Source organism: Brassica oleracea, chromosome C5, assembly GCF_000695525.1.
Source record: "Brassica oleracea var. oleracea cultivar TO1000 chromosome C5, BOL, whole genome shotgun sequence".
NCBI classification, from domain to species: Eukaryota; Viridiplantae; Streptophyta; class Magnoliopsida; order Brassicales; family Brassicaceae; genus Brassica; species Brassica oleracea.
This window is the reverse complement of record NC_027752.1, coordinates 43,631,805-43,657,328: the sequence shown is the minus strand read 5'-3', so window position 1 is coordinate 43,657,328 and position 25,524 is coordinate 43,631,805. Positions and strand designations below refer to the sequence as shown.

At 35.6% G+C, this 25,524-nt stretch overlaps 5 protein-coding genes, 1 long non-coding RNA gene and 1 pseudogene across 7 annotated transcripts; 6 read left to right on the top strand and 1 right to left on the bottom strand.

Annotated features, from left to right (window-relative positions):
- Positions 1-97: 97 nt before the first annotated feature.
- Positions 98-1,386, top strand: LOC106293538. Its single transcript, XR_001260522.1, has 3 exons — positions 98-133; positions 228-976; positions 1,058-1,386. It is a non-coding gene; the product is annotated as an uncharacterized LOC106293538 (long non-coding RNA).
- Positions 1,387-2,794: 1,408 nt separating this feature from the next.
- Positions 2,795-5,359, top strand: LOC106343838 (probable ADP-ribosylation factor GTPase-activating protein AGD11). The gene is made up of 10 exons (XM_013783165.1): positions 2,795-2,968; positions 3,076-3,245; positions 3,322-3,405; positions 3,505-3,589; positions 3,667-3,742; positions 3,823-3,986; positions 4,063-4,273; positions 4,364-4,480; positions 4,575-4,670; positions 4,897-5,359. Exons 2-10 carry the CDS (start codon positions 3,140-3,142, stop codon positions 5,176-5,178), a joined length of 1,221 nt encoding a protein of 406 aa, XP_013638619.1. The 5' UTR covers positions 2,795-2,968; positions 3,076-3,139; the 3' UTR covers positions 5,179-5,359.
- Positions 5,360-6,628: 1,269 nt separating this feature from the next.
- On the top strand, positions 6,629-8,908 carry LOC106292772 (annotated as a pseudogene).
- Positions 8,909-10,912: 2,004 nt separating this feature from the next.
- Positions 10,913-13,987, top strand: LOC106293489 (polygalacturonase QRT2-like). Its single transcript, XM_013729166.1, has 9 exons — positions 10,913-11,227; positions 11,305-11,439; positions 11,777-11,941; positions 12,060-12,080; positions 12,166-12,373; positions 12,764-12,845; positions 13,216-13,324; positions 13,462-13,578; positions 13,659-13,987. Exons 1-9 carry the CDS (start codon positions 10,973-10,975, stop codon positions 13,881-13,883), a joined length of 1,317 nt encoding a protein of 438 aa, XP_013584620.1. The 5' UTR covers positions 10,913-10,972; the 3' UTR covers positions 13,884-13,987.
- Positions 13,988-14,548: 561 nt separating this feature from the next.
- Positions 14,549-16,703, top strand: LOC106343385 (serine carboxypeptidase-like 27). Of its 2 annotated transcripts, none has more exons than XM_013782578.1 (8): positions 14,549-15,066; positions 15,132-15,227; positions 15,312-15,482; positions 15,590-15,831; positions 15,907-16,034; positions 16,108-16,203; positions 16,282-16,387; positions 16,475-16,703. In XM_013782578.1, exons 1-8 carry the CDS (start codon positions 14,697-14,699, stop codon positions 16,616-16,618), a joined length of 1,353 nt encoding a protein of 450 aa, XP_013638032.1. In that variant the 5' UTR covers positions 14,549-14,696; the 3' UTR covers positions 16,619-16,703. The 2 variants fall into 2 exon arrangements, with proteins under 2 accessions (XP_013638032.1, XP_013638031.1); XM_013782577.1 differs by having other exon boundaries at positions 15,312-15,490; positions 15,571-15,831.
- An 88-nt stretch (positions 16,704-16,791) lies between these two features.
- On the bottom strand, positions 16,792-17,701 carry LOC106343386 (glycine-rich RNA-binding protein 4, mitochondrial). The gene is made up of 4 exons (XM_013782580.1): positions 17,507-17,701; positions 17,363-17,431; positions 17,096-17,202; positions 16,792-17,022 (listed from the first exon to the last, which is right to left on the bottom strand). The coding sequence occupies exons 1-4, from the start codon at positions 17,643-17,645 to the stop codon at positions 16,903-16,905; spliced, it is 435 nt and encodes a 144-aa protein (XP_013638034.1). The 5' UTR covers positions 17,646-17,701; the 3' UTR covers positions 16,792-16,902.
- Positions 17,702-23,195: 5,494 nt separating this feature from the next.
- On the top strand, positions 23,196-25,029 carry LOC106295946. Its single transcript, XM_013731960.1, has 3 exons — positions 23,196-23,424; positions 23,514-24,011; positions 24,392-25,029. Exons 1-3 carry the CDS (start codon positions 23,346-23,348, stop codon positions 24,910-24,912), a joined length of 1,098 nt encoding a protein of 365 aa, XP_013587414.1. The 5' UTR covers positions 23,196-23,345; the 3' UTR covers positions 24,913-25,029.
- Positions 25,030-25,524: the final 495 nt, after the last annotated feature.

Genomic DNA, 25,524 nt, shown 5'->3' with positions numbered 1-25,524 from the left:
TGAGCTCTTTTTGATCTCATATGTATTATTAGACTCTGAAAACAAGCTCTATAGTAGGTCTTATGGCCTTTGACCATGCTTTTTATGCAATTTCAGGGTAGAGATCGATCAGTATTTTTCTTTTGCATGTCAAGTATGTAGCATGAACATATAGTCAAAACTTGGAAATACTTTAGATTCACAATCGTGTTTGGGTAACTTGATTTTTTCTTTTCTATATGTATCAGGAGTGATGATGAGTACGATGAGTATGGTGTATACCAGACTGATATTGATACGAGCTGCTCTCCTCAAGGTAATCAATATTATGGCCCAATGGAATATGAGGAGACGAGCATAGGTGATGGCCCCTGTAAGCATCTTAGTGGGGAAACCCAAGATTGCATATATATACAAGAAAGCTTTGTATTTACCTCTTTTGGGAAGGTAATGAAAGAGAGAATCTGTTTTGTTTTAACCAAAGCAGGTTTCTTCACTTAACTTTTAAGCAAATCATGTTTCTTCAGTGTTCATAGTGGCTGTGACTGTGATTCTTGTCTGAATCTGTTTTATTTCTTCTTTACATCATCAACTCTCAAAGCATTTAACTCCCCAGTTTTGTCTGAATTTGTCCTTTCTTAGTTCGCTTTTTCCCAGGAAGGTAAAGAAAAAATATTATCTTCACACTCCCATAGCTTCCATAAACGAGATTGGAGTAGCAGAAGCAATAAATATAGTCACATCAATTGCTTTCTTGATAGCTTTTGCTATACTCAGGATTCAACCAGTAAACGACATAGCCTACTTCCCTAAATGGTATCTCAAGGGCCTAAGAACTAGCTCCATACAAACTGGTGGCTTTGGAAGCAAGTTCATCAACTTGGACTTCATGTCCTATGTTTGATTCCTCAACTGGATGCCTGAAGCACTTCAAATGCCAGAACCAGAGTTCGTCAGGTCTCGATTCTGTTGTCTACTTGAGGATCTACGTACTCGGGTACATATATAAATAAAACCTCACAAAGCTCTTCTCTTTTCTCCAAAGCCCTTTACTTGACACCATGGTTTTAACTTGCAGGTTCAAGAATTTTTCCCCATAGCTTGCGTTGCTTTTACAACAATGGTGCATGTTAATTGGAAAAACAAGGGATTGGATGGATTAAAACACTCTAATATAAGCTACAGTGATATTGATAAGCTTTCATTGTCAAATATACCAAATGGATCAGACATGTGAGCTATACATTTCCCAGAGTTTGGTTCTTTTTCTTCTTTGTTCCATTAGTGTAATGGTTATTCATTTTCCTATAGATTTTGGGTGCATCTGTGTATGGCTTATGCAATCACCTTCTGGACATACTTAATGCTGAAAAGAGAGTATTAGAATATAGCAGGCTTCAGTTTCTTGCAAATGACAAAATGAGACGTAACCAGTTCACTGTAATGACACAATGAATTTTTTTTTAGTAACTATTGAGTTAAGCTTTCTTGATAGATTCAATCTGAAAAATTAGTTCCTTTCGACATTATAGGAGATTAACCACTACTAAATGGATCAAAAAATCTATTTTCTTTCAACAAATTATCATTTTGATATTTGTGAACATATATTTTTACTAAAACCAAAAATGAATAGTAAATTTATGTAAAAATAAAATATACGAACCCGGCGCGCGTAGCGCCGGAATACCGCTAGTATTTTTATATAATTTGGTATAACTAGATGATTTGTATATAGAGAAAAATGCAGTTTATTGATCGGTTCGTCTAATCCAAATCAACTAGTAACCAAATTGTTTATCTTCAAGATGCTGGACTCATCATGCCAATCAACTGCATTGCGTTGAAAATGGAAAGTAAGTCTTTATGAAAATATGAAAACATATAGGTAATGACAATTTTGTTTTGGAAATATGCAAAATTTGTTTTTAAAAAAAAAAAAATATGAAAACATTTTTTTTCTTCTGTTGAGCGTTTTATTCATGATGCTTTATTTGGAGAATTATTCACATGTATGCCGGAGATCAAGTATGCTGGTGATGTGCATGCGATATTCTGTAATGGAAAGTGGGAATGTGTGAGACCTGACGATCATATGCGTAACCATTACTGGAAATTCCTCAGGATCCAGGATAGGTTATGGATGGGGGGGAAGATGTAAGTATATATTGTGCTAGTAGTATTGTTTACCTTGCTCTGGAAATTGGATTTGGTGTCACCAATTGTGAAACGTTGTTGATGAAAGAGATCTTCTTGTCTAAAACTTCAATTAATCTTAAAATAGTAATGTGTTTGGGTATAATCTCTGAGGTTTTCTATGTGTTCAGTATTGTCAAAACACCTAAGCTGGGCCATGAAAAATGAGGGTCAAAAGCTATGAGAGACTTCCTCGAACACAAAAATACAAAAAATCAACGTAGATGAGCGTTATAATAATAATAATCAAAAGATGGGTCAACTACTGCTATGAGCAAATCAAAAGACATCATGCCTGATGGGTCAACTACTGCTATGAGCTTGATGGGTCAACTACTGCTATGAGCAAATCCAAAAAATGGAAAACACCAAGAACAACTTTTTGTCATATATTCTTCTGACCAGAAAATAATGCTTGTGCGTTAAGTTAGGTCTATATGCAGACTGGTTTTGTGTTTGTATATGGTTTTGTCACGATGTGCTTCTAAATAAAGAGATCTGTGAGGTTGTTTTGAGTGTTTCAAAAAAAAAAAGTGAGGTTGTTTTGCAAATCATAATTGTTCTATGACGTGTCAATTACGATATTTTCACAAAATAAAATTGAAAGAAAATCTCATCTCATTGGGTGTTGTTTCTTTATCCTCTCATCTCATCTCTGGCCGACAAATAAAACAAAAAAACACGCACCTAATCATAGGTTTCTCCATCTATTGTCTGCAGGATGATGCAATTTCTCCAAATTATTTCGTAATTTTGTTGTTTCTTTCTTCGGTTAGACGTTTCCCCTCCTCGGGTAGTTATACCAAACACAATCTGTTGTTCTCCCTCTTCTACTACAAAACAAACTGATTCTTGAATTAAATAAAATTCAGATAATCAAATTTATGTCTGAAAATGAAATGACTCTTCAGGGGATGTCTTGATTTTTTTTGGGGGAAAAATCTTTTGAACAAAAGCTGTTTGAATGTCCCAGTTTTTTTCTGAACATTTATCTTGTTCTCGTTGTCTCGGCTCTAGTTTAGAAATGTCTCTCGGCCAAGCAAATGTCAATCCTCTTGAAGTTTCTTCAGGTATCCAACACAATCATTTTAATCTCCTCCAAGGCTTTCCTACGAAAACCTTTTAAATGTTGGCTTTGTCTTTCAGGGTCGCATGCTTGTTTATATGACCTTTTATGTTCAGAGACACCAAGAGGGACTCTTCAAAAGGATTTTCAGACATCAACTTCTGGTAATAGTTAATGATGGAGATGATCTCCTGCAACCATTCTTCAGATTATGCTAGTGTTAGTTGGAGACAATCTCATGTCCTCCTGTTTGGTATTTTCAGATCCTCGAGATCGGTTGGAGAAGTTGTTGAAGCAACCTGGTAATAAGTATTGTGCTGACTGTGGATCTCCCGAACCTAAATGGGTGTAAGTTGATTAACATATGTGTGTTCTTGTACATTTCTTTATTGATAGACTGAATCATTTCCCTTGGTGTTGGGTAGATCTTTAAGTCTTGGTGTATTTATCTGCATAAAGTGTTCTGGTGTACACAGAAGCCTTGGAGTTCATATATCAAAGGTACTCTTCCTCATCACAATCTGGCTTCTCTCTGCTTTTTATGTTTATAGCCTTTTAATTAATTTGGCCGTTAATCACAGGTTTTTTCAATTAAGCTAGATGAGTGGACAGATGAGCAAGTTGATATGCTTGTAGGGTACGGTGGAAACAATGCAGTGAACCAGAGATTCGAAGCTTGCAACATGGACCAGTTAAAGAAACCAAAACCAGATTCTAATAATGAGGAACGCAGTGATTTCATCAGGTGACATATTTTACTTGGAATTGTTATAACGTCATGTATGCACATTCATCTCACTGTTTGTATCTTGAATCTACAGGAAGAAATATGAGCTGCACCAGTTTATGGATCCACAAGATGGTGCTTTGTGCACTTATGAGCAGCCTACCATAATAAATAATTCACTACCGTCTTTATGTTCTGCTAGTGCTAGCCACCGGTCTGCAAAAAACCGTATTGGTCAAGCATTTAGGAATAGCTGGGGAAGAAGAGAATCTGATCACAAATGCCCCAAGAAGAGCAATTCTATGGTAAATAATCAGTAGACATGCATGCATGCATGCATACATGTTTAGGTAATAAATGTTGCTAATGTTAGTTGTTGTGGATGTGTTTTATAGGCAGGTATGGTTGAGTTTGTCGGATTGATTAGGGTTAATGTGGTTAAAGGAACAAATCTTGCGGTTCGAGATGTGATGACCAGCGATCCTTATGTTATCCTTTCTCTTGGCCAACAAGTAAACTCTCTTCAAGCTCTCTACACTTCTGTGATTTAGAACTAGACTACTCATGGGGAAACTAATTGTGGTCTGTATCTTTACGTTGTTGAAGTCGGTGAAAACAAGAGTGATAAAGAACAACTTGAATCCTGTGTGGAATGAGACCTTGATGCTTTCCATACCAGAGCAGATGCCTCCTCTCAAAGTGGTAAGTGTTTGTGTCTTTATACTTTTTTAAAAATATTGAAAAGATGTGAAATCTCTTAAAACTGAAAACAGAGAGCTCTGTACTCAGCTCATGAACTTAAGAGTTAAAGCAAACTCTTGATAATTTTAGTACTCTTAACTGATTGTTGTTTAACTGCTAGACAACTAGGTTAATAAACACTAGTACTCCGAGTTATACCAAGATCGTAACGTGTAACTTTTTGCAGCTAGTGTACGACAAGGATACGTTCACGACAGATGATTTCATGGGGGAGGCAGAGATAGACATACAACCGTTGGTGAGTGCAGCAAAAGCTTACGAGACATCGAGCATAAAAGAGCCGATGCAGCTGGGGAGTTGGGTGGCGAGCAAAGAGAACACATTGGTGAGTGATGGCATAATCTCACAAGAAGAAGGGAAAGTGAAACAAGATATATCACTCAGGCTTCAAAAGGTGGAGAGAGGTGTTCTTGAGATACAACTTGAATGTCTTCCTCTCACTCAATGATTGATAACACTCTTTTGTCTCCCTCTTTTATGTTGTTCTTTTATTAGAGATGCTACTTTCTTCTTGATCCACCTCAAACCCTATGTAAAAAAAGCCATAACTTGATTGATGATTCTTCAGAACCAAAATTCCAAATATTATGAAAAACAATCAAGAGTTTCAATCCGATTTTCCTTCAATATATATAATGTATGTTTCAGTATATTTATTTCTTAAGGTCTCTGTTGTTTAAAAAATTTCTTAACCAGAACCATAAAGGAAGCAATCTTGGTCGATTTGCTTTTGCCTTTGAGGATATGAATATATGATAATCATACAAGTTGCATGTTGCAACTGTGTCGCACTACTTCTGATGAAGCAAACGTGAATACAATAATAACCCAAGCACTAGATTAATATATAGCAAGATGGTTAAATAATAAATTAGCATGAATTAACTGGAACAATCACTTACAAATTTCTTAATTTTCTAAAAGATAAATATTTTAAAATAAATTTTTGTTTCAAAAAAATGCATGTTTTAAGTTGGGCAAATCTCCAAAATAGCACATTTCTAAGTTTATATCACAAAAATAGCACTCAAAAACTAAAATGACCAAAATAGCACATTTCTAAGTTTATCCTTTGAAAATTTTAATTTTTTTATTTTTCAAAATTTGAAATCTTATCCCCAAAACCTCATTTCTCAACTCTAAACCCTAAACCCTAAACTCTAAACCCTAAACCCTAAATTCTAAACCCTAAACCCTAAACTCTAAACTCTAAACCCTAAACCCTAAACCCTAAACCCCACCCTTTAACTCTAAACCCTAAGTTTGTGACTTTTGATAAAACATTAAGTGTTATTTTTGTGACTTTTGACCTTGAGTGCTAGTTTGGAAATATAAACTTGATTTAGTGCTATTTTTGTCTTTTTCTATTTTAAGTTTTATGCAATTTTAATAATGGTGATTTTTTAATTTCAAAAAATTAATTGTACTTTTTAATACTAGTATTATACAAGTGTAGAGAGACAACCCTCTTGACTGGTCGGCCTTTCCCTTCGAGAACTAGTATCTTTCCATCTTCTAAAAGACGGTTTCTCGGATTTTAGTATTTCTCGTATATCTGGGATTAGAAATTTGCAAGCGGATTCTCTCGCTAAAAAAAGCAAGAAATAACAGTATTTTTTTTTCTCATGTAGATCAGATTCAGGCGGCCAGAGCGTCTGAAGACTCGAGTACTACTTGATCTCAGCAGATGGAATCCGACAAGAAAAAAATACAATTAATTTAAAATTATGAAATATTGGTAAAATACAAAAACTAATATATTTGTTAATAAAATTTATTATGTTTTCTTAATGTGTGTGAAAACATATAAACATGAATTTTACCATACATAAGAAGATGTTAATCTTTGATGTTGAAAATAATTACTGTGTTCTTTATTTATTAATTGAGATTTGGGTCAGGTCACCAAGTCTGGTAACACGTTTAGTATAATTAAATAACAATCTCCGGTTTAAGGTTCAGCTGTTGCGTCGACGAGATCCGTCGTCAAGATCTCAGATCTCTCTCTGACACTCCGGCGAGATGAGTTCTCCGGTACGGAAGATCTACGAGATCTGATCGACATCCTTTTGATTTCTTCCTTTGTTTTGGAATCCTCGTCTCTGATCTACCTTTGTTTTAACATTGTAGGGAGCGAGCATGTTCACCAATTTCACCAAGCTCTGCAAAGGACTCGCTCTTGTGCTCGTGGTGGGGCACGTCTTGGTTCACTTCGTCCCCGCCACCGTCACGTACCTCGCTCTCATTCCTTACTCACTGGAACTTTGATCTTGCCTGCGGTGAAACTGATTGCTTAAGGTTCCGTTTAGGTCAAATCAGATGAGAAATTGTATTAACAACCTAGGATGCGGGTTTGATGATCGAATTCTTCAAATTTCCACCGTGAAATGATCTTTGATGCTCGTTGCATAGTGTAATCAGACTTATTGATGATGGCAGTTGATGACTTGTTACACTCTCTTTCATTTGTAGGACTATTCCTTTTGGCTGGAATCTGATTACAAGCGGCTATTTCGAACTCTCTGTATATGGGGTATTGTGTCTCTGCTTCAACTTGTTCCTATCTAATCCACATTTTGCTTGAGTGATCACTGCTTGCAAATGTTGCAGGTTGTCTTCAGCACCGTTTCTCTCCTCTTTATGGGAAAGTTTTTGGAGCCTGTCTGGGGTTCCAAGGAGTTCCTTAAGTTCATCTTCGTCGTGAACTTCCTTACCTATCTCTGTGTTTTCGTCACAGCCATTGCTTTGTACTACATTACCAGGCTCGAAATCTACCTGTGAGTACTCCACCACCTGTTATACAGATCAAGTTTTTGCTTGTTTATTTTACCCTCTCGCTTAGATATGAAGGGATGTCTTCGTTATGAAAAATTAAGTCTTAATCCTTCGAGCTGTAGTTTTATACCCTGTTGTCTGGTTTCTCCTGTGTAGATATATGCCCTTTGCTGGTTTTCATGGTGTCTTGGCAGGCCTTCTTGTCGGGATTAAGCAGATAATACCTGACCAGGAGGTATTGCTCGTAAAGATAAAAGCAAAGGTAATCATCTTTCTAGCTTTCTAGTAAGAAATGCTAAAATCTTTGACATTTTCGTTACTCTAACTGCGGCTTATATGTATGCAGTGGTTGCCCTCGATTATGCTAGTTTTGTCAGTTGCCTCAAGCTTCTTCACACTAAATTCAGCAGCATACCTTCCCACTTTGATATTTGGTACATATATGGGCTGGTTATACCTCAGATACTTGCAGAGGAGGCCAGAGACTAAGCTCAGAGGTGATCCGAGTGATGACTTTGCCTTCTCCACTTTCTTTCCTGAATTTCTCAGGTGAAAGGAATGTTTCTCTTCTTTTCGAGTTGGACCACAGAGTAATACTTTACTTGCTGTTTGTAATTTTTGCTTTTTCCCAATAAAATGCAGACCGGTGATTGAACCTATAGCCTCAATATTCCATCGGATGCTTTGTGGACGATCAAATGCCACCAGCGAAGACCATGGTTATACTACCAGCGGTGCTCCATTACCCGGCTCTGACTCTGCTGAAGCTTCCAGGAGGAGGTAATATACTTATGTTATACTTTCTTTTAATCTCTTTCATCCGCTACTCCAATGGTAGTTTGGATGCAAATCCCCAGAGCTAAAGGGACTAATGCAGATCACCTCTTCAAACATTAGTATAAACCGTTTTCTTGACTAGACATTGTTGAAACATAATCTAGGATTTGGTTGATGCGAACCGAGGTAATGAATGATCCTATTCATTCAACTCTAAGAGAATAAATAGTACGGGCATGTCATCATCATTTTTATCAAAATCCAAACCGACCCTTCTTTTGACCTTTCAAGAAAAATCATGTTGTTGCAGAGAAAGAGGAGCAAGAGCTCTAGAGGAGAGACTTGCAACGGAAAGGTTGGTTCCTCCAAGGAACAAAGATGAGTTGCAGAGTGATGCTTTGGATAGCGTTTAAGTGGGAGACTGCAACTAGTTTTCTTGAAGAAGTTGTGTGGGTTCTTGTTTTTTTTTTTTTTGTTTATGAAATTGACTTTATACAGACAGAACCGATCAGCTTCTCCGTAAATTCTTATGACAGTTAAAGAAAAATTAGTGCATTTCCTTAACCAGTTAGAAACAAATTTCATTGGACGAGCGAATATAAATGTATACATGTTTCACTACCTCCAGTTTTTTTATGTTTGTTACGCCATAACCGTATGTATTTGGTTTCCGTGGGAAGTTCTCAATGAGAGAGAAAAAAACAAAACGAAATTGGAAATGACGTCAGCCTTGACAAGTTAACCACGTCAGGCAATAGTTCAATCTTTGTTGTATGGAACAGAACAACCACGTCAGGAAGCTAGTTAAGAAGAAGAGCAGTTTATTCTTTGTAATGTACTAATGTGATTGCAATATATCACAAAGATTCTAAAGAGCTAAAGTAAAGAATGTTAATCCTTTGACAAATATACTCTCGGAGCTGAAACAGAAGAGGAAATGGAATATTTTTAATACTCTTAAGAATACACCTCCGTTAGGATTATTTCTGGTTTGGCTTAATATTATCACCTAACACAACACAGAGAGTAGAGAGTAAAAATATAATGCCACACACGCAAAATCCTAATCCAATGCAAACAATCTAAACCCACTCTAACTTAACCTTTGACATAGTTTACCAATTATCCATCTTCTCTCTTTTCTGTTAGCTCTGCCTACTATTATCACTGTACCTTGACTCGTACTACGTACCAAAACAACATGTTACTTTATTTTTTCTATTTAAATCGTATACATTTTTGGTCATCAAACAGGGACGTGATACGATTGTAATATTTTTCGAAACAATATTTCTCTGCAGTGTATAGTTTTACGTAGTTGGAATCCTTCTAGTTTAGGGACATTACCTTTCCACAGTAGAGATACCACCGAAAAAGAAGTAAACGTGAATTTGGTTTCTTACCGAAAACACAAAGACGTACTTTGACCACAATACACCAATATTGAAGGGAAACACTCATACAATAAGAGTTGAATTGTTTTCTAATTGGCTACGTATATTCGGCTTCAAATGATCTGAGACCGAAGTATGAAAAGGTTAACGGGTTGGATTGAAGAAATAACTAACAAAGTTGAAGTTAAAGCTTTAACCAACAAAACTGCTTCTACTTGAGAGACTTTATATTTCAGTTATTTGCAGATAACCTAACTCAAACCCAAAGTCAATACTTACCTTCTCTGTTTAGGCCGAGATTTGCTCTTCCATTTTCAGTTCTTTTTAAAATAAACATGTTTATATGAAGCTCTCTTACATTCATGTCTCTTACCCATGAATTTTGGGATATGACCAAAATTTTCAAATTGTTACCCAATCTTTTCCCATCACATAAGAAATTTACGGGTTTAATTTAAACCAATTATAAAGTAAGAGTGTAATTAATATGAGACCAAGTCATGCAATTCACCTATGCCTATTTCGAATACTGCATTAGTAAATATAGTCATATTAACAAAAGTTCAGCTAATAATTAAAAATAACTCAATATAGTGCTTTTAGAACATGATTAACTTAAAATCCAAACAAAAACCTAGGGCATGTTCTTGTAAAAAATATCTCGAATTTTTGTAAGTGAAAAAACAAACCAAGATTTTAAGGTAAAAAAACCATCTTAGTCAAAAGAAAAAACAAACCAAGATTTTCAAAACCTTACCTTTAGACTTTAATCCAATGCCCTAAAACGATCCAATCAAGAGAATGGTGAACTCAGTCCAAAAGAATTGCTGCGAGATGTATGTGAGCGTACAACATGACGTCAGAAATACAATTTCTATTTGATAACTTGTTCTGAAAAGACCAACTTTGAATTTCCTTATTTATTATCCTGAAAACGCAAATGATTTTATTGCTTATAAATTTTACGTTAGGAATGTTATAGCAAAATAGTAATGTTTATAGTTCATTTATCTTAATTCAATTTTCTGTCAAAGTGTCTTTAGTGTATATTAATCAAACTAAAGTAAACGTCACTGTACATTTTTTAGGAAACGATTTTGAGTAATGAAAGTGAGGAATTATAACGAACATATTTAATTTTTTCTAAATCTCTTTCAACTTTATACTTCTTTGTCTCCCTCTTTCATCTCTATAAATATAGGCACTTTTGCATTCTCTATGACACATCACTCATTTCTTTCCTCTTCTACGTCAAACCCAACCTTAATCTAACTTTGAGAGAATTTACCCAAAATAATGTATCAAAAGACCATAATCTTATTAACAATTCTCTCAGCGTCTCTTCATTTCTGTTCCAGCAGCTACCCATTTGATCCTAGATATGATCAGTCCATGTCTCCCGATTTGTATCTTGAAACCAATCATCTACATGGTCACAGTACACGTAACAACCACATGAAAAATCGCCATGGATATGCTCCTGCATCCTCTCCTCGAGCTTTTAACGTCAAATCTTTCGGTGCTAAAGCCAACGGAAACGACGATTCTCAGGTAACCGTAATGTTTTTGTATGGAAAATACAATCAATTAAAATTTTATATCCAATTTTAAAATGAAATATATTGTAGGCATTCACGAAAGCTTGGAACGCAGCTTGTTCATCAACCGGGACAGTTTACGTCGTGGTTCCGAAAAATAGAGCTTACACTCTTAAGTCGGTCAAATTCTCCGGTCCATGCAAATCATCATTGATTGTTTTTAAGGTAAGATATAAGCCAATGCAAGTTTAGGCTTAAGGGCTGTTCATTTGGTTGCCGTAGGTACCGGCGGCAGCGGCAGCGTCAACATTTTGCGTCAACTCTTGTTCGTTTCGTTGTAACGCCGCGTCCTGCGGCTGACGCCGATAAAACCTGCGGTCGTGATATAATATGCGTCAGCGGCAGCGTCAGCGTCTGCGAAACGAACAACAACTGTCTTCATTGACGCTGCCGCCGCCGCTGACGCTGAAACCTGCGGCAACCAAACGAACAGGGCTTTAATTATTGTTTTATGTATAATGTTTCATCATCTTATTTATAACTTCTTGTGAATGCGAATTAGATTTACGGAAAGATTGAGGCATGGAAAGATCCATCAGCCTACGAGGAACGTAGGCTCTGGATTGTTTTTGAAGCTGTAAATAACCTTCGTGTTGAAGGCGGTGGACGCATCGACGGTAATGGAAATAAATGGTGGCCAAATTCTTGCAAGATCAATCCTAATCTTGTAAGTTCTTAATTCGGAAAAAAAAAAAAAAAAAAGTTCTTAATTGGGATCATTGTCTCATAAAGGACTTTAAACTCTAGAAACTGATATTGAATACCATTTTCTTTTTGTTAAACAGCCATGCCTGGGTGCTCCAACGGTGAGAACCTCAAACGCCCTTACCTTATTGCTACTTATAAATATTAAATAATGAATTAATGTGATTAAATAAACTAATGTGGCAGGCGGTTACGTTTGTGGAGTGCAAGAACTTGATGGTAAGTAACATTAGGTTGGAAAACGCACAGCAAATGCATATGACGTTTCAGGATTGCGAAAACGTAAAGGCTTTGAATCTTATGGTCACCTCCCCGGGTAATAGTCCTAACACTGATGGGATTCACGTTACCGGAACTCGCAATATCCTCATTCAAGATTCTATCATCCGTACTGGTAATAATTCTTTTTAGATGTTATGTTACTCCCTACTTTCGTATCGTTTTGTCAAAATTTTCAAGAAGTTAATAGATAAATGAAATTATTCGTATAAAACAGTTTACTTTTGAACTTCTCTTCTTCTGTTTACAGTTATTATTATTATTAACTTTGCAATATGAGGAAATTAGATATTTTCGTATCGAACTTTACACTCGAATTGCTTTTCTTCTAAATATTTGTTTGTTTTCGTCGATTGGGGAAGACGAGTGGTTCATTTCGCTATATAATATCTTTTCTTCTAAACAAAAGAAATTGCTTTTCTTCTAAACAAGTGAGCTATATAATATTTGTTTGTTTTCTTTTGAATAATAAACAAATGTGTTGGGTTTGTTTTTGGTGATGAAGGTGATGATTGTATATCGATAGTGAGTGGGTCGGAGAATGTGAGAGCGACGGGCATTACATGCGGACCAGGTCATGGAATCAGGTCTAACCATCTCTCTCCTTATTTTCACCTAATGTTTTCGTTTTCATCTTATCTTTAGCAAACATGCTCTATACCAACACTCTATTTGTCAACTTCTTTGTTGGGGAGCTACCAACTAATTTTTATCAACTTGAAACCAACGATTTTAATTCAGAAAAAAAAATGAGATGCTCAAAATAATTCGATGCTACATGTTATTAAATTATATAGTAAAATTAGATTCAATGTTTTAAAAATGATTTTAGGCGCTCTAACGCAAGCATTTTATTTGGTCACTATATATGTCAAATTTCAAAGAATATAAGGTTAAAACCATGTGCTGACTGTTGACTACGTAATATCTCAATTCTCAATACTACTGTTTTTATAGCATTGGGAGTTTGGGAGCAAATAACTCAGAAGCATATGTTTCAAATGTGGTGGTCAACAAAGCGACTCTTATAGGAACCACTAATGGTGTGAGAATCAAGACTTGGCAGGTAAATCCCCATCACTCGATTAATTTATAGGATGATGTTTCAAATGTGGTAGTCAATATTTTCTGTTATTTAACAATTAAACTTAGGATGATGTTTTAATTAAGAAGAAATTAACTATCACAACTATTCATGAACAGGGAGGACATGGAGTGGCAAAAAATATCATATTCCAAGACATCATAATGAAAAACGTCACGAACCCAATAATCATCAACCAGGACTATTGTGATCGTGTTGAATCATGTCCCCAACAGGTTTGAACCAAATAAACAAATCTTTTTCTACACAGTTATAGTAACAATAGCAATAAAAACTGATATGAGATATGTGGTAGAAATCTGCGGTGCAAGTAAGCAATGTGTTGTACAAAAACATACAAGGGACGAGCTCAAGACCCGTAGCTGTTAAATTTGAGTGCAGCAAAAGCATCCCATGTCAAGGCATTTCAATGCAAAACGTTAAACTGGTCGACCAAATTCAACAAGATGTCGTCTCCACAGCTTCATGCTCCAATGTGAAGTTGGACACCAAAGGACACGTTTCTCCTATTTGTACTTGATAACTTTTGATCCCCACCCAATTATGAACCACATAGAAGTTGGTCATTTTCTCTTAAATTATTGCAGTTTGGTCGTGATTTGTGTATATATAGACCATGTTTGAAGTCTCATCAGTTATTCACTAAAAAGTTAATTAGAGTTGAGATTATTCTAGTAATTAAACTAAACCAAGTAACTAACTATCAAATAATTTAACAGAGCAATAGTATCAATTGCCGGTCATGGGCCAAGCCGAATAAAACATTCGCATATAACCTCTAAATTTTCTGAACAAAATAATAACATAAACATATGCCTCAAAATTTTCAAAATATATTTTCTTATTAAAATCTTTATTAAATCGCTTACAGCCTCCAAAATTTCACGGTCGACTCTGATAGTATTCTTACTTCTACTAAAATATATGTTAGACTTTATTAGAAAATTCGAGATCGGATTAGTCGTTGATATTTGTTCATTTGACGGATTAGTTGTGCTCCATACGCTTAATTAAAATAAAAACTGTCAAAGCATTTTTTTTTTACCAGAATACATTTTTATACCCAAAAAGGAGAAAAAGCAATTTTGTTTTACCAAAATACACCTTTTTACTAAAAAAGGAAAAAAAAAACTATAAAAGTATTTTAGGGTCAAACTGCCAAAGTATTTCAGTTTCTCAGTTAGCTAGTGGTGAACTGATCTGTTAAGTAGCTGTAAGTTTGACTTCGAGAACATTAAATGTCTCCTACTCCTTCTCTTACTCTCTGAAAAAGTCTTCCAAATCGTGAGGGGAATCCAAGAGTTATAGATCTAAATCTCTTAGATCTGACTTCATGGGTTACTCTCATCTTCTTCTACTCTCTCTCTTACTCGCAGTTTCTTCAAGTTTTGTCTCTTCTTCCACATACGTAGAAGAACAAAAGAGAGACAGGATCACTCAGTTACCTGGACAGCCTAGTAACGTCGATTTCAGACAGTACTCAGGTTACGTCACCGTGAATGAACAACGTGGAAGAGCTTTGTTCTACTGGCTGGTCGAGTCCCCAACGACCCGTGACCCGAAGTCTCGACCTTTGGTCCTGTGGCTCAATGGAGGTCCAGGCTGTTCCTCTGTTGCTTATGGTGCTGCTGAAGAAGTTGGTCCGTTTCGTGTTGGGTCTGATGGGAAAACTCTGCATCCAAAACTCTATGCTTGGAACAAATGTAAGAATCTGTACATGAACTGCTCTTCTCTTTCACAGATTCTAATTCAAGATTTGTTATCTCAGTGGCGAACTTGCTTTTCTTGGAGTCTCCAGCTGGAGTTGGTTTCTCATATACAAACTCAACTTCAGATCTTTACACAACCGGTGATCAGAGAACTGGTAACAACAACAGCTCTTTGCTGTCTCTCAGAACCTTATTTTCAGACCCATCTGATGTCTTTTGTCTTGATGAATCATCTGCAGCTGAAGATTCATATAGGTTTCTTGTCAACTGGTTTGAGAGGTTTCCACAATACAAACACAGAGACTTTTACATTGTTGGAGAAAGCTATGCAGGCCATTTTGTTCCTCAGCTGTCTAAGCTTGTCCATGAAAGAAACAAAGGATTCAAGAACCCTCCTATAAACCTCAAAGGTTTTATGGTAAAAGATTTGAACATTTCAAGAACTTTGTAAATTTTTTTGGGGATTTTTTTTTTTTTATTATGTCTTTGCTTATTCAGGTGGGAAATGCTGTTACAGATGACTATCATGACTACATAGGAACATTTGAGTATTGGTGGAATCATGGTCTCATATCTGATTCCACTTATCACCAGCTAAAGACAGCCTGCTACTCAGTATCCTCCCAGCATCCTTCTTTACAGTGTATGGAAGCTTTGAGAAGTGCTGAACTAGAGCAAGGAAACATCGATCCGTACAGCATTTTTACAAAACCTTGCAACAATACTGTACAGCTCAAGAGCTTCTTAAAGGGTCGCTATGTAAGTTTCATATGATTGGTTCTTTTAGTTTGTTTTTTATGGGCTAATGATACACTTTGTGTTGGATAAACTCAGCCATGGATGTCAAGAGCTTATGATCCCTGTACAGAGAGGTATTCGAATGTGTACTTTAACCGTGTGGAAGTTCAGAAGGCTCTACATGCAAATGTCACTCGCTTATCTTACCCTTGGAAGTCATGCAGGTCTAGAAAAGTTCTACTTCTGATTGTATCAAAAGGTGCGTCTATATTGATTGAAACTTTTGGTCTCTTGCAGTGACATTGTGGGAAACTATTGGACAGATTCTCCTGTTTCTATGCTACCAATATACAGAGAATTGATTACTGCAGGTCTCAAAATTTGGGTCTTCAGGTACCCATTTTGCATTGATGTTACTCTTAACAACAATTGAAGGTTGCTTGATCAATCTTCCCTATACATAATATGCAGTGGAGATACAGATGCGGTGGTTCCTATAACTGCAACCAGATACTCTATAGATGCACTGAAGCTGGCAACCATCACAAACTGGTATCCGTGGTATGATCATGGCAAGGTGAGAAAAACTGGAGCTTCTTCTAGTTAATATCTATGCAGAAAGTAGAAACTGATTTTGAGGGAGAATGTATTGTGTAATGTGTAGGTTGGTGGATGGAGTCAAGTGTACAAAGGACTTACATTAGTGACAGTGACAGGAGCTGGTCATGAAGTGCCTCTACATCGTCCTCGTCAAGCCTTTATTATTTTCAGATCATTCTTAGAGAACAAACCTATGCCAATGTCCTGAAAACATACCTTGGGTGGAATCTCTTCCCCAAATACCTATTCTTTCTTATTCATCCTCGTCATGAATAAATCCAATGTTTCTTTAATCCTTAAATTTAGACACGATTTCTTAGCTGTTTAGCACAAATCATAAGCTACTCTTCTTCTCTCGTGTAAAATCTTTATAATCATACAAGCGTCAAAGTTTTTCGCACTACCAATTTTGATACCACAAAACTAAAGCAAAGACCCAACCATGAGCGTATACTATTGTCATTTGGTTGATCTTATGAGATCATGCAGACATCACTTGAAGACCTTCTTCTCTCTGTCGCTATTGGGTTTCCCAAAACGTTGAACAACCACAGGACCACCACGCACCCTTTCAAGGGCGAAACCTATCCTCAATGGCCGACCCAATAATCCCTGTAACAAAGGTTTATTACTTAAGAGCACTATTCACAGAGATAGCAAAACAAATCATCTTCTTCTACTCTACCTTCCCATCCATGGCGTGTTTTGCAGAAAGAGCATCGTCTTTGTCAGCAAAATCAACAAAACCGAATCCTCTTGATCTCCCAGTTCCCTTGTCGTAAGCAATCCTAACTGAAAACAATATATGTTACGCATTAAAGACACTAAGTGGTACCTCAAGCTCTTCATTGTCAGGCAATGGATACACAACAAAAGTTCAAGCCAAATGTTCATTTTGGCATTTCGTCGAACACCTGGAGGAGTTTAAAGATAACAAACCAAAAACACTTACCTTCTTCCACCTCTCCGAAGGAAGAGAATGCGTCTTTCAGAGATTGTTCGTCCACCGAGTACGATAACCCTGCATACGGGTATGTACCAAAATCGTCATTTGATCATGTAAATCGTCATACTGCTATATATAACTTATTCAAACCTCCGATGAACAGCTTGGAACTAGGCGATGCAGAAGAAGAAGAGGAGCAAAAGCGAGGAAGAACATGGAAGCTAGAAGGAATCGAGTGTTGAGGTATCGCTATAACTCGTCTCACAAGCATCTCAATACTATACCTCATGATCAAAGTGACAAAAAAAAACTTCTAAAAAATTAGTTTTTGTTTGGGAAAATTAGAAAAATGGAAAACTTCGAAATTTTATTTGTCACAACACTACTCCTCATATTTTGGACAATTTTGGACAACTTTCACCTTTCTTTTATAGAAAAAATAGTAAACTGAATTTAAAAAATGTTAAAAAATATGAAAACTATTGGAAACATAAATATTTTCATATTTATGTTTAAAAGTTTTTTTTCAAGTGGAATCATATTTTATTTTATCTTCTAGCTACAGTTAGAATACTCAATCTGGTCATCTACTTAGTCTAGAAATCGGATAGTAAGTTTTATACATAGATATATCTTGGGTATACACCGTAAACTAGCTTTTCTTATATATTTTAACCAAGCTATATTTCGAAACGTTATAATCAAGAAAGATGTCTTCAGTATCCCTACAGCTTGATAACGACATATAGCCACAACGCAGTGATATACCTTATCTATATTATGTGTCATAACATGTTGTGTCTTTTACCTTATGTGACGCTTAAGGAAGAATATGTTTCACATCTACTCTACTGTGTTCTGAGTTAGCTAAGATATATATTCTACGTGAAATCCGAAAAAATATGGAAACTTCCATATTCGGCTAAAGATGTTTCCTAAATCTTCCCTAAATATCTCATAGAATATTTTCCCCACGTTTTTCTCCTTGTCCCACGATCTTTTCTCTTTGTTGTTTGTGTTTCTCTCTTCTTCATCAACATAATCATCTCTTTTCTCTATCAATATAACATGGTTCTAATCTATGTTAAATCTGGTGAATGGATGTGTAGTTGCAGTGATGAGTGGAGTTTCGTGGTTGACAATGAAACTTGAGTTATCTCCCTATTTTTGACATTAAAATTATACTATTACTTTTTCAAAGTCTAGCTCCTTTAAAGAAATGATTCCAACAACCGTTTAAACTAGTGTTATGATGTCTCTGACATCATTACAGAAGATAAACAGCTTAAAAACAGATGCAAAAATTGCAAATCCAATTCAAATAGGGATCCCATCGAGAACAAAGTAGAAGAGTGAGATTAGTCTACATGGCAAGAGTAAAACACGCTGTGAACTCAAATGATTCCCCAGCAAAGAGTAACAGACACAACAACACAACTTGTTTTAGAAACTATACAAAAAGCTATTCATAATGTCACCCTTAACGTCCAGTTTTCATATTAGTGGGGACCAATCAAATTGTCGAGATTTTCTTCTTCTTCTTCCTTTTATTTATCTCCTAGTCTTTAGAGATTTCTTTTCAGAAGATCACGCAACGGTTCTTGTTCTTTTTCTTCTTCTGTTTTGGTGCCTGAAACACCACTTTTATCAGTTTATGGCTCAATCAAACACTGCCTTCACATACTGCAGAATCCCCAAAATATAGCAAAACTCAACTCTTTTACAAGAGGCTATGCAAACATACGAACCATGACGTGAGATTTTATAATGCCTAGAACTACATTCAGTTACTTCAGTTTTTCTCCCTGCAGAATTCTTAACAACATTAGACCCTTTTCTTTTCATGAAGAACCTGGTACTCATGGTGAGACTAAGCGTTTGAAGACAATACCTGGTGTGTAGTAATTGACACTCAACCAGGATGATCTATGAAGAATTGCTTGTCATCTCGAAGGTCTGCAAATACCAAATATATGACCACTAAAAACTCTGTTAAGAAAACTTAAAAACTCTCCTGGAGCCACAAGATTTTCCGGAACCGAACCAGAGAATATTCAATCAAAACAATAGCAAAGGTAAGCTTAATCAGGAAGAAGGTATGATTTTCCTCAAGCCAAAATCGCCATTGAAGGGCTTTAAAAGCTTAGGCGGAGAAGATCAGAGAATTAGAAAAATAATTAGGGTAAACGTGTTACCTTTTCTTGCTTTTTTACTTTTAAAAATAAATTAATTTATAATTAAACTAAATTATGTATTTACAGTAATTGAAAATTTAATTTGGTTAATCTGAGGGTATAATGGTATTAACATTAATATAAATCTTATTTCTCCAACTAACCAAGAAAAAAATACTAGATAGACAAACCTAGGTTGAAAGTGTCTTTTTTATCCAATTTTTCCTTTTTGTTTTTCTTACGTTGTTTCTCCAAGTCACCACCTTCACTTCAATAATTGGTACTACCATTTCTCCATTAAGGGCCAGGCTGGTTCAAACGCAGAAGCTACGGTTGCGGGGGTTGCGATTTCTAGCGGTTTTAAGATATTTATACGACTGGTTATGCGGTTAGAAATTTGTGCGTTTGCGAGATACTTATGACTGGTTAACTACCAAATGCAGAAGCGGTTAAATAATAAATTAACAATATTTACATTTTATATAATTATAAAAATATCAAAATTATAATATTATAACAAATATAAAATTATATTTAGAAAGTTATAGTTTTAAATTTTTAAAAATTATAGAAAATATTTTTATTTAAATTTTTATAATATTAATTTAAACATAATGGATATGTTTTTGAGAAATTTTCTAGGATAGACATTTTTAAGTTTTTGTCACAGAAGTAGTCATCAATGAAGAAAATGACCAAAATAAGTTTTATTGAAGGGTAAAAATACATAATCTAGACTTAGGGTTTAGAGTTAAGGGGTGGAGTTTTGGGAATAAGATTTTAAATAAAATAAATAAATAAATATAAAAAAAAATCAAAATAAAAATGAGTTATTTTGGTCATTTTCTTTCTTTAGAGCTATTTTGTGACAAAAACTTAAAAATGGCTATTTGAGAGAATTGCCATATATTTTTATAATTCCAATTTAAAGTTTTTATTGAATATTTTTATTTTGTATTATATTATTTAAAAAAAAAAATTATTCTTCCGCAACCACCCGCAACCGCAAACGCTAGCTGGAATCAGTTTTTGAATTTATGAGGTTTAGAGCGATTTGAAGCGGTTTGGAGCGGTTTAGAACAGTTTGAATGATTGTTGCAAACGTTAACAACCGCTATTAACCGCAAAAACTGCGTCAGTGCGGGTGGTAGCAGTAAAATGAGTGTTACCCTAACTAACAAAGTAGAACTGTGTTAGCATGCTAAAAGAAAAGTTACATGAGTAAGCTAAAGGACCAGCATTGTTTCTAAGCCCATCTGATATTAAGTGTTTGGGCCTTTTAGAAACAAAACATCAATACAAAAGCATTTGTTCACCTAGCTTACTTTATCTGTTTTATTTATGTTTTCATTTGTTAATATCTAGTGTTACAAAAGTGATATTGTTGCATCTAATATTCCTCGTAAAGCTTTATGGTTACAACAATTTAATCCGTTGAAAAAAAGAAAAGAAACTGCTAGTGAAAGAACAAGATAGAACAAGGGTATTTGGAAATTAATAATTGCAAACAGGACCGCGTGGGCACGTAAGGGATAGTGTATTATCGGTGTGGATATCATCAATAGATGAAAAATGGGAGTTTGACCCCACAGAAACGTGTAGTTTTGTGATGTATGTCACATGCGTTCACTGACAATAACATAACCTATAGTCATAATTCATAAATAACATTGCACATGCGTCTGATTTTCTTGCCCATATGTGTGGGATATTCATTTAAACCCCTCAATTATTATTGGAAACCAGCCAGATCCACAATTGCAAACACCTTTTCTCACTCCATAACTACGTAATTACAGTTCCATCTGCCGCAAATCCCGTTAAGAAGAACAAATGTCCTACAAATTTCGTATATGATCTTGTGGAAAAATGGTTTATTCTTTATAAACTGGTTGTTCCCGGCTTTTTCACACACAAACTTTTAAGTCATGTCAAAAATCAAACAACGAAAAATAATTTATTCTCATATGAACTAATATGAACTAATTGTTTCTAGCTATTTCACACACAAACTTTTAAGTCATGCCAAAAACCACATGAACAATTCTATTTTTTGAATTACATACACAAACTATCGATTTTAAACTAATTTTCCTAAAACCGTAAATGGTGTTGTTTAAACGTTAACTTGGTTTATGACAGGTAGATAGTCGGTTTCATTTAGGTTGATAAAAATAGAATACTATGTCGTTTTGTTCTTCTTCTTTTTGTTAACAGCCATTCTTCTTCAGAAATCATTTTACTCTTCATCATCAATTGAAGATAAACAATTTTATTATGCATTTTCGAATTATATGACATAGTAACTGGTTGGGTAGATATTTTCGAGTTATATGACATAAAGCATATAAAGAGATCATATGACATTAATTTCTGGATTGAGGAAAATATATAAATCTCTGCAAGACCGGAACCTAAGAGTAACATCCGCTTACGGAACCAATTAAGCGTCCTAGACTACGCCAATGTTATAGTTCCTTGTGACAATACATGGAGATTGTTAAGTTAGTATTTGCTGCTCTTCTTTCTTTAAACCGTCTCTCCACTTATCATAATTAAACCAAGTTAACGTTTAAATAACACCGTTAACTTTAAAATCGATAGTTTGTGCATGTAATTAAAAAAATAGAAATGTTCATGTGGTTTTTGGCATGACTTAAAAGTTTGTGTGTGAAATAGCCGAAACAACTAGTTCATAGGGGAATAAGTCATTTTTCCATTGTTCATGTGGTTTTTGGCATGACTTAAAAATTTATGTGTGAAAAAGCCGGAAACAAATAGTTCATATAGAAATAAGCCATTTTCCCGTGATCTAGTCAACAATAACATAATTTTTGTGGTGTTGTCCAAAGTAAACACAATTAGAGTGGTTGTTTTCAAAACACATATATTATGTTAAGTTCATACTTCCTCTGTTTTTCTTTAAATGTAATTTAACATTTTCTTCTTGTGATTCAAAATCATTTTAAAAATTTTAATATAAATTATACTTAACTTTTTAACTTTAATATTTATTACACAATGTATTGATTTTATAAATAATTTTATGTATCTTAAATACTACTAATCGAATATGTGTAATTAAAAAAATATAAACACAGCTCAAATATTTATTTAATCTGTATTAAAATATTAAAGTGACATTATTTTTAAGAAACAAATGAAGTAGTATTCGTGGGAATAATTGTTCTGCTACCGACCTAAAACTATTAGCTCTGGCTTAGATTAGAAAGTAGTAGTTTACAACAAGAAATATAAAGTAGTAGATCTCTAATATTTTTATTTTTGTAAAAAGCAGATCTCTAATATTTTGCTAACACAAGAACATGTTAAACTCTTTTTCTAGTCCGTTCTCCTCATGTTTATTATCAAATTTGCATTATTCACCAGACGTTAATCCGTCTCAATTCCTCTCTTTTTTTTTGTGCACTCCGTCTCAATTCCTCTAGATTCTAATAGTAACTATATGAAATATAACAATAACTATACGAATTCACTACCAATGGAAGTCTCTAACACTTCAAATGTGGGGAGTGTGAAAAGTTGTCAGAGCACAAATGCCAATAAGAAATTAGAGGAGCATGAATCAAGGAGAAACTCTGGTATAGCTCTCAGCTAGACATACAGACAAACTGCACCAATGGGGTCCATTTACATTGACTCTTTCAACGTGATTTACTCTATCTCTCTCTATATCTTCCCCAACTCGCTTTAAATCACTTTTCCCTGTATAAAGTCGCAGCATCTCGAGATCGTCTTCCTCTAACTCTCACTGAAGCTCCTCACTCAACTCTTCTCTGTGCCAAAAGAGAAAAATGGCGGTGTCTAAAGCCATTGTTATACCTCTCTTACTAGTCTTATGTGCTGCTGCTCTTGGAGCTCCTGCTTATGAAGGTAACATACTCTCTCAATCTCTCTCAGGATTTGGAAGATGGGCCTGCTTTATGTAGATCTAAGCTTCTCTGTTCTGTTTACTTCTTCAGGCTTTCTTCGCAATGGTAACTTCGAGGAGTCACCAAAGAAGACCGACATGAAAAAAACGGTCCTACTCGGCAAAACCGCCTTGCCCGAATGGGTAACCACCGGTTTCGTCGAGTACATCGCCGGCGGTCCTCAGCCGGGTGGCATGTACTTCCCCGTAGCTCACGGCGTCCACGCCGTGAGGCTCGGCAACGAAGCAAAGATCTCTCAGAAGCTAAAAGTCAAGCCGGGCTCTCTCTACGCGCTCACGTTCGGCGCGTCGAGAACTTGCGCGCAAGACGAGGTCCTTCACGTCTCTGTGCCTCCTCAGTCCGGTGACTTGCCGCTTCAGACGCTCTACAACAGCTTCGGTGGTGACGTGTACGCCTGGGCTTTCGTGGCCAAGACTTCTGTGGTTACGGTGACTTTCCATAACCCTGGAGTTCAAGAAGATCCAGCTTGTGGTCCTTTGTTGGACGCTGTCGCCATTAAAGAGCTTGTTCATCCAATGTACACCAAAGGTATACTATTAACCTCTTTGGTTTGGTTTAATTTGGTTCTTGGTCTTTGGTTTAGTTTGGTTCTGGTCTTTGGTTTGGTTTAGTTTGGTTCTGGTCTTTGGTTTGGTTTAGTCTGGTTCTGGTCTTTGGTTTGGCTTCAGTCTGGTTCTGGTCTTTGGTTGGATTTAATCTGGTTCTGGTCTTTGGTTCGGTTTAATTGGTTCTGGTCTTTGGTTTGGTTTCAATTTGGTTCTGGTCTTTGGTTTGGTTTCAATTTGGTTCTGGTCTTTGGTTTGGTTAGTGTCTTTTCGTTTTTTCCGGTTTATGCTTAGTGTCAATCTATCCTTCCTCACTTTTCATATCTATTTGTAGGATTTGTCTCATAATTATTTTAAATGCAGGTAACTTAGTGAAGAACGGTGGATTCGAAGAAGGTCCTCACCGTCTAGTGAACTCAACACAAGGAGTCCTTCTCCCACCTAAACAAGAAGATCTCACATCACCCTTACCTGGATGGATCATTGAGTCACTCAAGGCAGTTAAGTTCATAGACTCCAAGTACTTCAATGTCCCCTTTGGACAAGCCGCCATCGAGCTTGTTGCTGGGAGAGAAAGTGCTATTGCACAAGTCATTAGAACTTCACCAGGTCAAACCTATAGTCTCTCCTTTGCCGTTGGAGATGCTAAAAACGACTGCCATGGATCCATGATGGTTGAGGCTTTTGCAGCCAGAGATACACTGAAAGTGCCGCACACTTCGGTTGGTGGAGGTCACTTTAAGATGGCAAGTTTCAAGTTCAAGGCGATTGGGGCAAGAACTAGGATTACTTTCTTCAGTGGCTATTACCATAGCAAGAAAATGGATATGGGATCTCTCTGTGGACCTGTCATTGATCAGATTGTGGTTTCTCGTGTCGCTTAGATCGATTGTGAGCTTTGTGACCCATTGCATCATGGACTTGGTTATATGCTTTGTATGTCTTGCTCCTTTTGGAATTAAGTAATATTTAATTAATGATATATATTGTGATTGGGATGATTTGATAAGTTTTGAGTTAAATAACGAGTAGTAAGTAGTAACTAATAACTTGCTTGTGATTCTGAAATTATAAAAAGTGCTACAAGAGCATTAGCTATTGAATAAATTATCACAACCTGGAAATTTTAAATTAAAGTGAGATTTTGAAATCACCTTCATAAAAGTGTAAAAAGTTGAAGTAGTTGAAATTCTTTTAGACAACACTTTCTAAAAAAAATATAAAAATAGTAAAACTAAAAAGAAGAACATGGGAACCTTTAAACTTATAAAATAATAAAAATGCAAATCAAATTTTCCTTTTTGTGATTAAGGAAATATTAAAATAGATTTGGTTAGATTGAGTTTTTAAATTTCATATTGTTCATAACTAGTGCTCATCAAGTTTATGAAGGAAATAACAAATTTAACAACCCCTAGGACTTAGTGTTTGTGTTTCAAAAAAAAAAAAAACAACCCCTAGGACTTGACTAATAACAGTTTCTTGGTTGTTGTTTG